Source organism: Crinia signifera, chromosome 7, assembly GCF_055691185.1.
Source record: "Crinia signifera chromosome 7, ASM5569118v1, whole genome shotgun sequence".
In the NCBI taxonomy this organism is placed as follows: Eukaryota; Metazoa; Chordata; class Amphibia; order Anura; family Myobatrachidae; genus Crinia; species Crinia signifera.
The window spans coordinates 65658076-65675575 of record NC_139223.1 but is presented as its reverse complement, the minus strand read 5'-3'; the positions used below and the strand labels follow the sequence as shown (position 1 = coordinate 65675575).

Genomic DNA, 17500 nt, shown 5'->3' with positions numbered 1-17500 from the left:
GCGGCTGGGAGGTGAGGTTCGGAGCAGCGCTCAGATGCTGCACGGCATTAAAATACGCATGCGCAGTCTAATCCTGGTAATTTTGGGGCCACATTCACGGATCCCACAGATCCCAAGATTGGCCACCCCAATTGTCATGGCCGTTACTAGGGTGGTGTGAAGTGTGCCACCACACACTGCTGCAGAGTAGAGGGTGCTGTTGGCGGCACTTGTTAATTACCTGTTGTCATTTTTTAAAATTCAATAATTTTTATTGTTTTACCTGTATATACTGTATAGAATGCTTGTATCTGCCTGATGACGGGCTAATAGGCAAAAGAAACGTTGCAAAAGCCAGGGGTATGTGTTGTTATTTAACACCGTGAGAGTAGACCGTGTGAGAGTTGTTGCATATCTGCATCTTGTTCTATGCGGCAGAGCACCCCAGCGCTGACATTGGGAGTGAGAGTGCTGGCTACTCGTGAGTTTTTTTATTTATATATATATATATATATATATATATATATTTTATCCAAAACAGAGCATAAAACCATAAAGAAGCTACCTTTTATTCATCACTAGGGGCCAAAAAAACCTGCTTTATGATGCTCATGACAAAGAGAATCACAGAGAGATGGGCTGATCAAGTAGCTCAGCCTGCTGACGCTCTGCCCTGGTGCCCAGCACCTGGAGACAAGGGCTGGCCAAGCAGCGCAGTCTCCTGGTGATCTGCTCCGAAGTTCAGCACCTGAAGACAAGCAGCGTAGCCTCCTCATATATCATATATATTATTTCTAGAAGGAGATTTTTGTTGACGATCTCTTTCTTCTCCCTTCATCCTTAACCAAAATCAATAAATGAGGTACAATTTTAAAGTTCTCTGCTTCTGACGAATTGTTCATTTAGAATTGTATATTGTATTGTTTGTTTAAAAATAAAATAAAAAAATGAACTTTTGGTCCTAGAGTTCTTTCCCTTGATTTGTCGATACGATATGACACGGCAAAGAAGATCAGTTTCAATCAATTTTGAACGGGCTACCTAGTATGATAATAATAAGTTATTATAAGTTACAAGCATACAGTATGTGTATGAAAAATGACAGTTTTGGATCTAAGTGGGCCTCTCCCAAATTATTACAGTGGGTGTCACTTACATTGCTGTTTTATATTAAAAGTGCAGCTTTTCATATTTATTGCTAATTGTCAGTATTCTCTCAAGTATGTAACTCTTATAACCAGTGGCGGTTTTTACCTATAGGCTGCAGGGCTGCAGCCCCCCCCCCCCCAGGTAAAATCCACCACTGTAGTGAAGCCAGATGCAGTCTGTGAGACTGCACTGGCTTCACTGTGACTGGCAGTGGCTTCCTATTGGATGTCCGACCTGCCAGTCACAAAGGCAGTCCCATTTCTGCGGGCTGCCCTGTAAAAACGGTGATTGCGCATGCGCAGTATCTATGTGGGAACTGCGCACATGCTGGTCCCTGTGCCTGTCATTTGTATTGTACAGGCACCGGGACCAAGATTGCTTCTATGGGCTGTTGCCGAAGCAGCCCGTAGAAGCTGGCCGCATGCGCAGTACAGATGTTTGTACTGCGCATGCACCAGTCCCGGCGCCTGTCATCAAAGCACAGGCGCCGGGGACCCAGTAGAGGAGGCAGCGGTGGCTACAACTGCGGTGGCAGCAACAGGGTGAGGAGGGTGCTTGAATCGCAGTACCCCACTGCGGCCAGAGGCAGCCCCCCTCCCCCAATAAGGTATGCGCCGCCACTGCTTATAACACTAACATGGTAATGTGACTTTAGTAGCTATGACACTGCAAAGCCACATAAATCATTAGGATAAGTATACACTTACTAGTAAACGAGCATTTGTCTTGGAAACATGTTGAGAGCTTTTATTGCACACACCTTTGCCTACAAACCATAGTAGGTTAACTGAGTGCTGCAGTGTGTGTGGCCAGGCTGCGTAAGCTGGACGCACTCTAATAAGGTTGTCTGACTAGGTTTAGAACATATATTACTTACTTTTTCTTTTTTTTCATGTGTTTTTCAGCATCGCAAAGTCATTTCGAAATAACTTTATTAATCCTTCTTCATTTTCGGGAAATGCTTCAAAGCTGCTGTGCAGCTGGGATTTCAGCATGCATAATGAGAAGGCTGTAATGTTAAAAAAAACACATCTCAGTACACAGATAAAGGTAAGGTTTAAATGGACCCAGTGCTCCTAGAACCTATTGATTATAGTACATTAGGCGCAGTATTGAATGCTTTCTGTGAGCTGTGACAGCTCACAGGGTCAGTATTCAACTGACCCCTACATACATCTTTTCCCCTTGCTCTGTTTTTGGAGTGAGGGGGAAACGGCGTATGTGGCCGCTAAAATAGTGAGACTCGTGGCTAAATGCAGTGGGCTCCAAGCATTAGCCGCGAGCCTCGCTGTTTGGGGGAATCCTCACCGTCCTCTGACAGCGAGGATTGCCCCGGAACATTGAATAGGGTAGGTGGCCGGTGCGGGGGTTAAATGGCGAGGATCTCTTGTTTTCCGCGATCCCCACCGTTTAACCCCCTCGTCGGCCGCATTGAATACACCCCTAGGTATATTTATCCAGAATTTTCCAGAAAAACTGGTTTTTTTTTACAAAACAAAAGGCTTTTGACTATGAGGCCCATTCAGACCTGTTTGTACAGGTCCAAATTCGGCCCCATCTCTGATGGTGAGGGAGTGCGCATGCGCGTAGTCACTCATGCGCATGTGCACACCCCCGGAGTGAACTCCTTTAGGTGAGTTTTACTCTCGCCAGGGCGTACACAAAATGATTGACAGGCAGAGGGACGTCGCTGGGGTCCGTCCAGCATTTCATGGGCGTGCAGAGAGACAGAAAAAGTACCAACCAATCAGCATATAACTGTCATTTTATAGGCTGTGTTTGAAATCTGGAGAAACCAGACCCCGGTCCTGTACATGTCAGATAGAAGCGCAGGGGAAATGTGTATTCAGCCGTCAGCGTCAAGGTTCTATCTATTCTAATATAATATCACATCACTTTCTCTTCTGAATGTCAGTATTTAGGGCCTGATTCAGACCTGTTCACTAGGCTGCTGCTTATACTCAAACAGGTAAGCCCCCGTGCCGCCTCCCGAATGCCTGACCCCCCGTCGATGAATCCCCTCACTAACATGCGAGTGGATGTGTACTCGAACACATCCTCTTGCATGCAGCCAAAGGGCAGAGAAATCATTCAATGTGGCCGACCATCAAATGGTTTTTCTCCCCTTCGGTAATAGAAGTCAGTCTAAACTGATTTTTATTTCTGCCGCTGATCGCCAAATATGGGCCTGTCGCTGATGTGATGTAACGCCAGCCGCCCACCCCAAGCAGGCAATGCCATGCCTGAGTTCCCAGTGGAACGCCCAGCATTTTTATAAAATGCTGGGCATTCCCCTGCTTCAGCCCCCTGTACGTCTCTGCCCACCCCCTCTGGCGCAAATGGCCTGACGAGTGTGAAACTCACCAAAGCTATTCGTTCCCGGGGTTTGCACATGCGCATAAACACGTAATCGCACGCGCAAACCCCAAACATTGGGAAAGAGGCTGAATTTGGCCAGCCAGGAGTGGGTCTGAATCAGCCTCTTAGTACTATACAGGGCAGATCTATAATGACCAAATCCGTAATGCTGACCTAATAGAGCACACACACGGTGAGTTATGCACTATGTTTCTATTCCATTTTGCTTATAGATGCACAATCCATTAGAAAATCAAATGGGCATCGAATGGTTTTTCTACATTCAATGCGGAGTTGATCCCAATGTGCGCTCCTGTGTACTGTAAATCAAATAGGAAAATAGTCTTGTCAGCCAAGACTATATAGTGGAAATCTAATGGTAGATAGTGCAAATCTAATGTACATAGTGCAAATCTAGTGTACATAGTGCAAATCTAATGTGTTCACTGCATCATTCAATTCCATGTCCATCTCCTGCCTGATCTAGCAAATCTAATAGCAAATCTAAATGCACACCGAATGGAAAATCGTATAGAAAATAGTGGAAATCAAAAAGGAGTAGAAAAACTTCAGAGCAGGTCAAATAGTTCATATCTAATAGAAATCGAATCAAAGACGGAATCGAACCGTGTGTAAGCACCATTAGTCCTTCACTTATTTCTAGAGTTTAATTGAATTCATACATCTATGAAATGGAGAAAAACTATCATCAGGTTCACTAACAGATCCGTTCTATAAAAAATCAAAAGGGATTACTAAGTCATAGATTTGTATACTACTTTGTAAAAACCACTGTTCACCACCAGCATCAGCACCACCAGGCAGTAAGGAAATAACGCACTTCAGTGGTTATCCAGACCTTATCGTTGCTCTGCTATTTTATATAGGTCTACGATCAAATAGTCGCCGCAATAAAATGAAAACCAGCCCTGTGCCAGACTGCGAATGACTTCAGCAATTTCAGCAGTCGACATACAGCTACAAATCTATACGCAGCTCACTCACCATCTAATGATTTTTTTACTGTTTGCGTAACCCTGAACCCTCCACAACTCTGCGTTTTCCCTGAGACTCACAGATAACGGCTGTTACCACCCACAAACAGCAAACTTCCTGTCAATCAAACGGCACCAAATCAATTAATTTTGTCGCTGGCATCACACATGTGTACTGTGATCTGTACGCATGCGCAGTCATGTGGTGATTGCTCGCCATGCGAATTCGCACAACAGAGATCACCTCTGAATAACCCCCCTTTTGACAGCTTTTGATTTGCTCTATCCAGTGCTGGTCATTCAGGTGTCCAAAGAATAAGGGTCCAGCAATAGTAGTAAAACAACCCACCTTTCTGCTTAGGGTACTTCTTATGGGGGTTGGATGTCATTTATACATAGACAAGTAATAAGAGATAGTGGAGTTAGGAGACTAATGAGCTGTGTATTTAGCATCAGTCAGCTACGTGCGGTGGGGTGAGGCAGGTGAGGCACAGCCTCCCCTGTCATACTAGCGTATATGCCGGCATTTTAAATTGATAAAGTATGTCAAAAATACAAATAATTTATTTGAAAAAATCATATTTTTATTATTCTAATAATTTTTATAGTCAAAGCGCTGGAGTAAAAAGTCTATGGCAGGTGATGCAGTGCCTCATCTGGCTACCTTTTTTCCAGCAGTGTATACTGCTGCATATGTGTATAATGCTGGTGTGTACCCCAAGGCTCATATATTGTTTGCATATCTTGCTCTGGTACTTGCCAGGGGCCCTTGAGCCATTTACCTCACCGCACGTCCCTGGCATCAGTAGTCTATGAAGTAATGATTTAGTACATGACTTACATGGCATTATAGTCAGTGTATATATTCTGCACTTGACACATACATATTTGTACTTTTATTTTGTTCTTTATCACAGGAAACACTTTCTGAAAAATTACTACAGAAACTAAAGCTTTCCTTTGGTCAGAAATTGGCTCGGTTTGGTGCTCACCTAGCTGTCTGGATTGCGACAGTACTGCTCTCAGTTGGCTGTTGTTGTGGTGTATACTACCTCTGTCTTCATGTACAAGATTCTACACAGGTAATTCTCTTGGTGGCTATACTTGTATTGGGGTGTATAGCAACATTTATCAGGCACCACAATGGGGCATAACCATTTCTGTAAACGTACTGTATAGCTGATATCAGAGTTTGGCACTGACCAGCAGATTACAGCTGGTTTGCCTCTTCCAAATGTTGGACCCAAGAAGGAGGTGTGGCCTCATTGAATGGGCGTGGCAATGTGTGACTGGGAAGGCAGAAGGTGTCAGTGTCCCCAGCCATCAATTCTCTTCCCCTTTTGTGTCTCCAGCAATCAAATCTCTCCCCCTTGTGTGTCTCCAGTAATTCAATCCCCATGACATCTGCTGCTTCTGCTGCCCATTATATAATGTGACACGAAGCGATGTAGCGGTGCCAGAAAGGCTGAAGATTACATTGGAGAACAGCCACTGTCAGCTAGGACTTTTGAAATCTGGGGGACATCTTGGCAGGATAAACGTCCAGCCTACCCATAAGCCCTAGGCTTTTTCAGATGCCCATAGGCATTTGCCTATGCTTAGGACTGGCTCTGGCTGATATTCTTTTTTTTTTTTTGCGTAAAAATTTTTATTGAAATTTTGTAATACATACATACATAAAGAAAAATGAATACAACTTTACATACAATGCAATGTTACAAATTAATTAAGAGTGGAATAGGAAAATGATTCTTGTCTTCAAACATATTGTAAATACACATTAAAAGGAGTGATATAGATCAAAGTAAAGTCCCTGCGTGGTTATTATTAATGGGGCAGATATAGGTAATATACGGATAAGAAATTGCATAGCTTCCGTCAAATTTAGGTGTTCCACTTTCTATACCATAGACACTAGCGCTATCGATGAGTTGTTCCAGCGATCCCACCTATCATGGTACTGGTGTAGCTTACCCCGGTAACGATGTGTGTACCTCTCATGACCAGAGACTTCATTCACCAAAGCACGCCATTGGTGTATGGTAGGAGAGGCCACGGCAAACCAATGGCGCACGATAACAACCTTAGCCATGGTGGTGAGACATAGGATGTATTTATAGATTGAGGGAGAGTGGCTCTCCTCAATGTCAAGGGCAAACATGCAAATAGCCGGCAACATATGGGGGAGAGAAGACTCCGTTGTCATAATATCTGACCAGACTACCTTCCAAAAGGCAAACACCCCAGGACACTGCCACAGTAGATGCCAAAAGTCTGCATCAGGCGAAGTGCATCTGGGACAGTCCGCATTTAGTATAAGGTTTGCTCTATGCAGTACCACTGGCGTGCAACATGAACGGTGTAATATGTAAAAGAATATCTGTTGGTATCTGATACAGGGAGTAGTGAATTTAACTGAGCCCAGAATTTGTATCCACTGCGTTTCTTCTATGGGTCCCAAATCAACTTCCCATTTAGTTCGAAGGCTGTCTAAATGCTGGGGAGAGGCATGTAAATGAAGATTAACATACAGTATATATTAGAGACCTGTTTAGACTGAGGCAGGCTGAGGAGTAGATCCTTGATAGGAGATGACGTTATAATCGGGGCAGAGCTGCCAAACTGCGACTGTGTCACATGGCGAAGTTGGAAGTATCTAAATAATAGTCTATTGGAGATCCCAAACTCATCACATAGTAGTTGGAAGGATTTTAGAGTACCATCTACATATAGCTGTGCAACCGAGGTGAGCCCCGCCCGTAAACAAATATTATTCTCTGATAGTAACAGGAGGTCTTTGAACGCAGAGTTCTACCATATTGGTGACTCCCCATCTATCTCTCCCCAGCCATATATGGAATGTGATTGTCTCCAGATGATCAGAGCCTGTTTGAGGGAATGAGGGAGGGCCCCTGGGGTCGAGTTGGATAACAGAAAGTGTAACGGAGACACGTTTATGAGGAGAGTAAAAAAGGCGGAAAATGAGGGACTGTCCTGGTCCCTGAGAAATGTGCGTTAGTTGGGTTGCAAAATAAAATAGACGTATATTAGGTAGGCCAAGGCCCCCGTCACACTTGTCTCTCATTAAGGTCTGTAGGACCACCCTAGGGAATCTGCCTCCCCATATAAACGAGGAGAAAATGCTATTAATTATATAAATAAGGGGAATGTTGTAGGAGGTACAGATATTTAGGTTGCACAGCCATCTTTAAAAGGTTGATGCGCCCAGTCATCGTTAGGGGGAGCTTACTCCACACCCTCACCTTCTTTTGGAGATCCACTGTAACTGGGTCTATATTATGGCAGACATATCCCCTCACATCCAGAGTGACCCACACACCCAGATATTTAAAGCGAAGTGTCCACTTCAGTGGGCAGGAACCAGGGCGGTCCCCAGGGACCACATCTGGCTTATATTCTTAGTACAATTTCTACCTTTTACAACTTTTTCTTGTTTTGATTTCAAAAGGATTCAAATGCTAACAATCTGACAAAACAAGCAGCAACGTTACTGGTTCCTGTGGTGGTCGCCCTCATTAATCTCATCCTGCCCCTTGTCTTTGCTGCATTAGGCCTAGTGGAGAAATTCAAGTATCCTCAACATAAGATCTATGTAGTGATCATAAGGTAAGACTGATAGTGGACCTGTTTATGCAGTGTTAGACAATAGACATGCAGTGTGTGTACACTGTGCAAGCACATAGCTACTCTACCATACACTTACTAAGTGGCATGGCTGCAAATGCTGATTAACAGATACATTCATGTTATGTCTTTCCAGAAATGTACTCCTGAAAATGTCAATTATTGGTATTTTGTGCGCCTACTGGCTACAAGATATTGCAGAGAGTGGCTTTGAGGTAAGTCACCAATGTAAGAAGCATGATGTGACTGGAATGGTGGTTTCTAGAAGTATTTGTTTGTGAGCAGGGCCCTCTTATCAGTGGCGTGTCTATAAATGGTGCAGTGAGTGCAGTGCTGTGGCCATTTTTCTGTTGTTTTGCACATGCTCAGTAGGGAAGTCAGGCAGCACTCTGGCACAGGGCTAGAGTGTAATAGTGTTGCTTTTAGAGCTCCAAGCAGTGGCATAACTACAGGGGTGTGGGGCGTGCAAAGTACCAACTCTTGCTCAGTGGCAGGAACCAGGTGCTCGACTGTGACATAATGTGCAGCACCCGCCTTCTATACACTGTGTAGGAGCCAGCACTACAGCTACAGCACTCCATGGGTGCAGCCCACACCTCCCGGACCCCAGGAGTGATGAAAAATGGGTCCACATGCAACGCTGTGAAATTTGCAGCATTGCATGTGGATTAAACACAGACGCACAGACGCCGCCCCCCCCCCCCCCCCCCCCCACTCGCCGAGTTCCCCGCATGGCTGCAAATGGATGTTTTGCCTTGGGTGCGGGGGCCAAATCATTAGATGGTTGCCGACCATCGAATGATTTGGAAGGAGCACACAAAACAAAGACACTCTCAGGTATCTTAGCTTTGCGTGCTCCCTGTACAGGAAGCGGCCAGGCAGCTGACATCTGGTAATGACAGCTGCCCGCCCCCGGCAGTCGCGTCACTGCCTAACTTCCATGGGACTGCACAGCGTTTTCATGGGAACACCCATGAAATGCAAGGCGTTCCTATGGGCGTGCCCCCTCGCCGCCACCCCCCGCCCGCACTGGTAGGTGTGATCGGGACGGCGAACTAGCAGTTCACCATGCCCGTTCCCACCCAGTGTATGCACATGCGCAGAAATGTGCTTGCATAATAGGAAAACATCACTCCCCCGGACGAACGTGGATTAAAGTCAGGCCCTTATACACTTGTTATTTACATTAACTGAGACTTGAAAAGTGTTTCCATGGTTTTATGCCTGAAGCCATTTACAGTGTTGCCCGTAGGCTAACAGGGGAGTGATATGTGTATCTATAACCCCTATGGCACAATTTAAGGGACATACTTATGAAAAGGAGAAAAGCCAATTTTATTGACATTAGGGCCTACATGTATATTCAATCACCAGAGGTACCATTGATGGATAACCACCGATGGTCATCCCTAAGTATGTGTATAGCTGAGGGGGGAGAGATTTCCCTATAATAGTGTGCAGTGTGGGGGATTCTCAGCACAGCGAGATATGCACCAGCCAGAACACTATATTTACTAGTGTTAATGTCAATAAAATGTTTTTGCTCTTTGCAAGGATCCTTTAGTTTACTTGTCAAGTATCTCTGTGTTCTTTTCATTGTTTTAAACAATGTGTGATCAGCAGTAATTGTAAAGAGGTCACAATGCTCCAGGGGAATATAATGGCCCACGTGCGACTTATTTCTCTTATGTACAAAACATATTTATACAGGCATGATATAAAAGAATTGCCAGTTCCTTGCAATTACTAGGAAATATATTATGTTGTGGTCTTGAATGTTTCCACATTTTCCATGGCACTATGGCCCTTATTCTGGTTGACTCGCAAGGCTGTGAAATTCGCAGACTTGCGAGTCCCCCAGACACTGCCTGCCGTGATCCCCCGCACCACTGCGTATGGATGATTTGCATAATCATCTATACGCAGCCTTGGGTGCGGGGGAGAAATCATCCGATGGTGTCCTCTATGGTGTCTCTGATCTGCGAGCGCCCCGTGTGAGAAGCATGCGTGCAGCTGACATACACTGAAGTCAGCTGCCCGCCCACCGCACCATCACCGGATTTCTCTGGGAATGCCCGCTCCCGCCCACACTGCTAGGTGCGAGCGGGACGGCGAACATGTAGTTCGCCATGCCCGCTTGCACCCTGCATCTGCACATGCCCAGAAATGCATCTACTCTACGTATGCGCAGATGCAAAACATCGGTCCCCCGTGCAATTGCACTGGGGACTGGAGCAGCACATGTCACTGTTATGGGGGCAGGCATTGTTACAGAAAGTGCCCCCATAAGCCAGAACATGCACTATGGCTGGAGCAGCACATGTCACTGTTATGGGGGCGGGCATTGTTACAGAAAGTGCCCCCATAAGCCAGAACATGCACTAGCACAGTTCTGATTACTATAACTTATTGAAAACACATTTTACATTAACCTTTGTTATTTTTTTTTCTTATGCAGCTACTAGTGAAATGCACTTCAAAACATTATTGCCTACCCTCCTGCATTCTGCAGGAGACTCCCTGAAATAGCAGCAATCTCCCTCTCTGCCTCATTAGTCTAGCAATCTCCCTCATTTCACCTAGCCCACATTACACTGTTTCATTTTTGGGGAAAATGGAATGAGCGAAAGATACATTTACATTGAACCATCAGCACCATTTCCCAGCACTTTGGCAAGTATAGTAGCTCTTACTAACTGCTTTGGGGCTCATCTACAATTGGATATGTCATTTTAAATTACACACCCATGCTTCGTATGTGGTATAGGGTTCCGACAGTTGTGATCCCGACAGTCTTTAGCCCGACGTCGGGTTCCTGACTGGCTGGACTCAGACAACATGGCGAGCGCAACAAAGCCCCTTGCGGACACGGTGGCTCGCTGTGCTCGCCACCTATTCTATTCTCCCTCTATGGGGGTCGTGGACCCCCACGAGGGAAAATATCGGGTGGCCGTCGGGAACCCGTCTGTCTGTGTTTTAACAGTCGGGATCCCGATGTCGGGTAAATGACTGTCGGGATCCCAAGTGTCGGGACCCCGTCTGGCACCCCATGCTTCTAGGTGCCACGTTCACAATCTCTCCATATATGGAACTAAACACGTCCTTTGGGTGGAGCATGACATGCCCCCTCAATGGGGCGCTTTGCAAAATTCTATTACCAGCTATAATCTCCGTGAAACTAGTTTTGAAAAGTAGGCAAGTAAGCTTCAAAATGATGGCTTCTGCAATGTACTTTCACTTTGAGCTGTGATCGTTTTTACTTTCTCTTTGAGCTGTGACCATTTTTAGCCCACAAACTCTCCACTCCACCTAAAGTCCCTATCTGCTCCTGCTTCCAATCTCTGGGCCTGATTCTGATTTGATCAGTTCCCCGCCTGTTTGCACAGGGGACCTATGTTGAGTCTCTGTGCATGCGCATATTTTCATATGCGCATGTGCAGGGCTTCGGTGTGGGCGCCTTCACCGACTTGCACAGTCAGGGGGGGTGCGGACAAGGAAAGTGGCTGCAATGGGGCAAGGGAACGCTTAGCTTTTCATGGGCACCCCATGAAAGTGCTGGGCGTTCCCATTCAAATGCGAGCTAGACGAAGTGTGTCAGGGTGGGCGGCTGACATCATATGATGGCTGCGAGGGCATATAATGACGGGGATTCACTGGGGTGGCTTTGCAGCTTACCGAAAAGATCAGAATCAGGCCCTCTGTCTTCACAGCTCCTTCTGTCCATATCCAGCAAGTCTGACAAAGATCAGTGTCCTTGAAAAAAATTGTAATTTAGTCCATTGAGTGGCCTCTAGTGGTCAGTGGCGGTACTTCACCTCATAGAGATGTATTAAGCATGGTAGAGCGATAAAGTGGAAGGTGATAACGCTCCAGCCCATAAACTGTCATTTTTCAAACACAGAATATTGGTTGGTGGGTTTTCATCTTCTCCTTTATCAATTTACCTGGCGTAATACATCTTCTCCTCTGTCCCATATACATTTCTGGATATATAGAATGACTAGTAAGCCTGCGGACACTAGATATATATATATATATATATATATATATATATATATATATATATATATATATATATATACAGTATAGATGATAACAGTAGTGTTGTTCTACTTTCATTGCAGTGCTGGGAATCATATATTGGACAAGATATCTATCGGCTTGTGGTGATCGATTTCCTTTTTGTATTGATGGGCTCCTTCTTTGGAGAATTTCTAAGGAGGTTTGTCATCTGATCTTAAGGTTCCTGTTTTTCGGATTAAAATATGTGTTTTGTAAATGTATGTTCTTTCCTGTAGGATAATCGGGATGCACTGCTGTAAAAAGTTAGGAATGCCGGAATTTGACATAGCAAGGAATGTCTTGGATTTGATCTATGCGCAGACACTGGCATGGTAATCACTCAAGTACTGTATGTATCAGTGTTGTCTCCCTCCCAATGCTAATGATGGCTACAGGATGTAATGACCTTTCTGAGCATGTAGACTAGAGTGCACCTCCTATAGGTGTGGATTGAAAGGTCTACACTGTCTAGTTAGACTGTCAAGTCAACACAAACAAAATGTTGACATGCAATAGATCGACAGGGTCAAAAGGTCAACACAAGCATCATATTGTAATGATGATGGACCTATGTTTAAGTGGATGCCTGGAGTTGTAGTCCCATCTGTCTCGTTATTAATCTGCCACTGAGGCAATGATATGTTTGTCACCCATAGGGAAATAGGTGATTTGATTGATGTATAATAGGTAGCCTTTGAGGGAAATGTCTTTATAACTCTTAAAAAATTACCGACATGTTCCTTTTATTTCTTATTTTTCACAGGATTGGAATTTTTTTCTCCCCCTTGCTTCCATTAATCCAGATAATCAAACTCTTCATTATATTTTATGTGAAAAAGGTAAAATCATATCAGTATCATACTAAGATAAAAATAGACATTCAGGGTGACATTCTATGCTATGCGATTAGCGCGATTTTGCTGTAATTAGACCACAAAATGGCGCTATCGCATTTTCCCATTAAATCGCCGATTTAATGGGATGCGCACAGGGGCTGAAATCGCATATTTTGTGCGTAAAGGTCTGGTGAATAAAAATGCGAGATTAATTCGCATTTTTATCGCATCCAGATGTTTGCGCACAGAAAAGTATACAAGTCACTTATTTTATGCTATGCGCATTTGCACATCGCATTATTTAAGTGACTAATTATCGCACTTATTTCAGACCTGGGTCTGTTAGGCGAATTAGGCAGAACCCTGCACAGATCGCAATGTTCCGTGCAGGGTTCTGCTGTAAAAAATAAAATAAATGGTTAAATAAAAAAAAAAACGAGCGCGGGGTCCCCCGCCCGAGTCTAACCAGCCCCGGGCTCACTGAGCCGGTGCTGGTGACATAAAATCAGGGTCCCCGACAAATAGGGGTCCCCTTGATTTTATGAAACCAGCACCAGACTCAAGGTCCGGCGCTGGTTCCCAAAATACGGGGGACAAAGTGACTAGGGGTCCCCCGTATTTTAAGAACCAGCACCGGACACAACCAGCCAGCAGGGTAATGCCACAGCCGGGGGGAGACTTTTTATACAAGTCCCCCCGGCCAAAGCATTAACCCCCTGGCTGGTCAGCATGGGCAGGGGTCCTGGGGAAGTGGGGACCCCCCCAATGAAGGGGTCCCCCCCCTCCAGGACTTACCAGCCCATGCTGATAGTCCGGGGCTGTCCTCCATGCCCCTGGGCTGTGGGCATGGAGCTGATGCTTTGTGTAAAAAAAAGAATGTAAACTATTGTTTTACACTGGCGAACTATCAGTCCCGGGCAAGCCTACCCCGCATGCTGGGACTTGGGGAACCACAAGTCCCAGCATGCGGGGCATTAAAGTGCCCGCTGGCACTTGTAGTTCTGCAGTGTAAAAAATAGTGCACAAAATCACACTGACACCCTGTGAAATAAAACTTTAATACACACAAAACACACTGATACTTACCTACCTTGAGCCCGTAGGTCGGTCCCTGGATCCTGGATTCGTCCTCCGGGGCTCCAGGGCAGAAGAGTCCGGTTCCGGGGCCTTGGTCCTGGTTCCGGGGCTGGTCCTGGGGTTCCGGGGCTCCTGGCGTGAAAAATCCCGGGTCCGGGATCCGTCGTAGTCCAGAGGGGTACCTAAGGAGGAAAATCCTACTCACCTGCTCCCTGGCGGCGACCTCCGGTGACAGCGCTGCTCCCGAATGGTACCCGGCTTCAAGGAGTTGGTCCGGCGCTGAGATGTTGCCTCCTCGACGTCTGTGAACAGAATGATTTATCGGCCAATCAGGAGCCGAGAAAGTCGGCTCCTGATTGGTCAGAAATCATTCTGAATATAGACGCCGACGGAGTAACATCTCAGCGCATCCAGAGCAGAGATGTTACTCCGTCGGCGTCTATATTCAGAATGATTTCTGACCAATCAGGAGCCGACTTTCTCGGCTCCTGATTGGCCGAGAAATCATTCTGTTCACAGACGTCGAGGAGGCAACATCTCAGCGCCGGACCAACTCCTTGAAGCCGGGTACCATTCGGGAGCAGCGCTGTCACCGGAGGTCGCCACCGGGGAGCAGGTGAGTAGGATTTTCCTCCTTAGGTACCCCTCTGGACTACGACGGATCCCGGACCCCGGATTCTTCACGCCAGGAGCCCCGGAACCCCAGGACCAGCCCCGGAACCAGGACCAAGGCCCCGGAACCGGACTCTTCTGCCCTGGAGCCCCGGAGGACGAATCCAGGATCCAGGGACCGACCTACGGGCTCAAGGTAGGTAAGTATCAGTGTGTTTTGTGTGTATTAAAGTTTTATTTCACAGGGTGTCAGTGTGATTTTGTGCACTATTTTTTACACTGCAGAACTACAAGTGCCAGCGGGCACTTTAATGCCCCGCATGCTGGGACTTGTGGTTCCCCAAGTCCCAGCATGCGGGGTAGGCTTGCTGGGACTGATAGTTCGCCAGTGTAAAACAATAGTTTACATTCTTTTTTTTACACAAAGCATCAGCTCCATGCCCACAGCCCAGGGGCATGGAGGACAGCCCCGGACTATCAGCATGGGCTGGTAAGTCCTGGAGGGGGGGGACCCCTTCATTGGGGGGGTCCCCACTTCCCCAGGACCCCTGCCCATGCTGACCAGCCAGGGGGTTAATGCTTTGGCCGGGGGGACTTGTATAAAAAGTCTCCCCCCGGCTGTGGCATTACCCTGCTGGCTGGTTGTGTCCGGTGCTGGTTCTTAAAATACGGGGGACCCCTAGTCACTTTGTCCCCCGTATTTTGGGAACCAGCGCCGGACCTTGAGTCTGGTGCTGGTTTCATAAAATCAAGGGGACCCCTATTTGTCGGGGACCCTGATTTTATGTCACCAGCACCGGCTCAGTGAGCCCGGGGCTGGTTAGACTCGGGCGGGGGACCCCGCGCTCGGTTCTTTTTTTTACACCTTGCGCTGTCCTGCAAATGTGCGATTTTCACACATGAAAATCGCACATTTTCAGGACTAAATACAGCGCACCACATCGCCGCAAATCGCCCCTATTCGCACTTTTCAGCCTCCAATGCGCATCACATTAAATATGCGCATTTAGGCTGAAAAATGCGATTTGAAAATAGGCGATTTGCGGCGATATGGTGTGCGAATTAAACATGCGCATTTAGCGCATAGCATAGAATGTCACCCTCAACGTTATTGTCTTTCTATCAATAGTAAGTGTGCAAAGTAATTTCAACCCTAATATGGAAAATTATACCCCTTTTACACCAAAAATCCCGGATCCGACCTGGCATTTGGAACAAGGATCTAAGCTGGGTCGGACCCGGGATTTACCATGTTTACACTGCAGTGCCTACCCGCAGTGTAGACAGAGGTGGCGCTTGGAGATGACATCATCTCCAGCGCCAGGACAACGGTCATCTCCGCTGGGACCACTGATCGCTGTGCTGGGGGCAGCCCAGCACCAAGGTAAGCTTCTGGGCTGTCGTCCGGGAGGTAAATGGATGTGAACACAGGCATCCCTTCACCTCCTCCACTGCCACTGCTGCTGCCTGTAGAGTGCAGCAGACAGCAGCGGAGGCTGTGTGCCCCCCGTCCAACCTGCGGACGCTGCGGTCCGCAGGTTGGACATCCCCCATTGATGTAAATGGGAGCCGGGTCAGAAGACATGGCATACCTGTTTATACTGCCCTCTACCCAGGTCCTTGCCATGTTCTACCCAGGTCAGGACCTGGGTAGAAGTCCCGTGTAAAGGGACATGGCGTGACCCATTTACACCACCGCTGACCTGGGTCTGACCCGCCGATGACCCGGGTTTTTGCGGCGGTGTAAAAGGGGTATGAGTTAGTTAGTAGTAGTAATTTTATAATCACCAATCATCTCATTTTTTATTGTGCTGACTGTTATATACCTTCATTATGCTTCAGAATCAAAAACAATTTGGGATTTTTTTTATAAATAGTCGCTGTAAAATATAATAACTTAATATAAATGAGCTCATACTGTATATACATCATAAATGTATGTTTGGAAATCAGAAACAAGGTTGTGTTATTGTGTATGCCACTTAAACGCACTTCAGTGTATTTAGTTTGTAAATCAATGTAATGTCCTAATCACAATAAGTCCTTTAACACAAGATGACAGTGCCAGGGCTGGGCAATTGCGGCCCTCCACATGTTGAGGAACTACACATCCCAGAATGCTTTGCATTAGTTTTGCTATGTGGCCATGCTGAAACTGATGCAAGGCATGCTGGGATGTGTAGTTGCTCAACATCTGGAGGGCCGCAATTGCCCAGCCCTGGCCTAGTGTATATAAGTGTGACTTGCCATGACCACAGGATTAGGCCTTATTGATACTGTTGTTGGATGCAGAATAGATCATTTGTATAATTTAAACGAGATTTTAACAGACGTACAGTAGATTAAATTGTGACCATCTTCTCTGTATCTAGGTGAGTCTCACAATGAATTGTACTCCACCTCGGAGAGCTTGGAGAGCATCCCAGATGACCACTCTCTTTATATTTCTCCTCCTCTTCCCATCTTTTGCTGGTGTCCTTTGCGTCATTGGAGTCACTATATGGAGGTAGAGAACAAACTACAATCCTGAATTAAGACAAATCGTACTGTATGTCTCATATTGCCTGTCCTCATGAGGACATGTTACTGTTACTGACCACCCACTACCTTTACTTAAATGGTGGAGGCCTCTCCTATAGGACCCATTTTGTTTGTACTTGGGCCTCCATAAAGATCTTGACATGTAGAACCAGCCTTGGGGCAACATCACATGGACACTACTCGGACATGTTACAGTATGTTGTTGCCCCCCCCCCCCCTCCTATCTACCCTAGTTTAAATGCTTGA

The 17500-nt window shown here is 46.2% G+C and overlaps 1 protein-coding gene across 5 annotated transcripts in view; it reads left to right on the top strand.

The window, feature by feature from the left end:
• TMC5 (transmembrane channel like 5) overlaps positions 1–17500 on the top strand; it is a 103664-nt gene that overhangs the window by 64820 nt on the left and 21344 nt on the right. For all 5 annotated transcript variants that reach the window (XM_083153270.1, XM_083153268.1, XM_083153269.1 and 2 more), the window contains 8 exons: positions 2034–2178; positions 5399–5563; positions 7951–8108; positions 8263–8341; positions 12251–12348; positions 12425–12520; positions 12952–13027; positions 17086–17219. In XM_083153270.1, coding sequence (XP_083009396.1) covers positions 2034–2178; positions 5399–5563; positions 7951–8108; positions 8263–8341; positions 12251–12348; positions 12425–12520; positions 12952–13027; positions 17086–17219 — 951 coding nt within the window. The remainder of the gene's footprint in view (positions 1–2033; positions 2179–5398; positions 5564–7950; positions 8109–8262; positions 8342–12250; positions 12349–12424; positions 12521–12951; positions 13028–17085; positions 17220–17500) is intronic.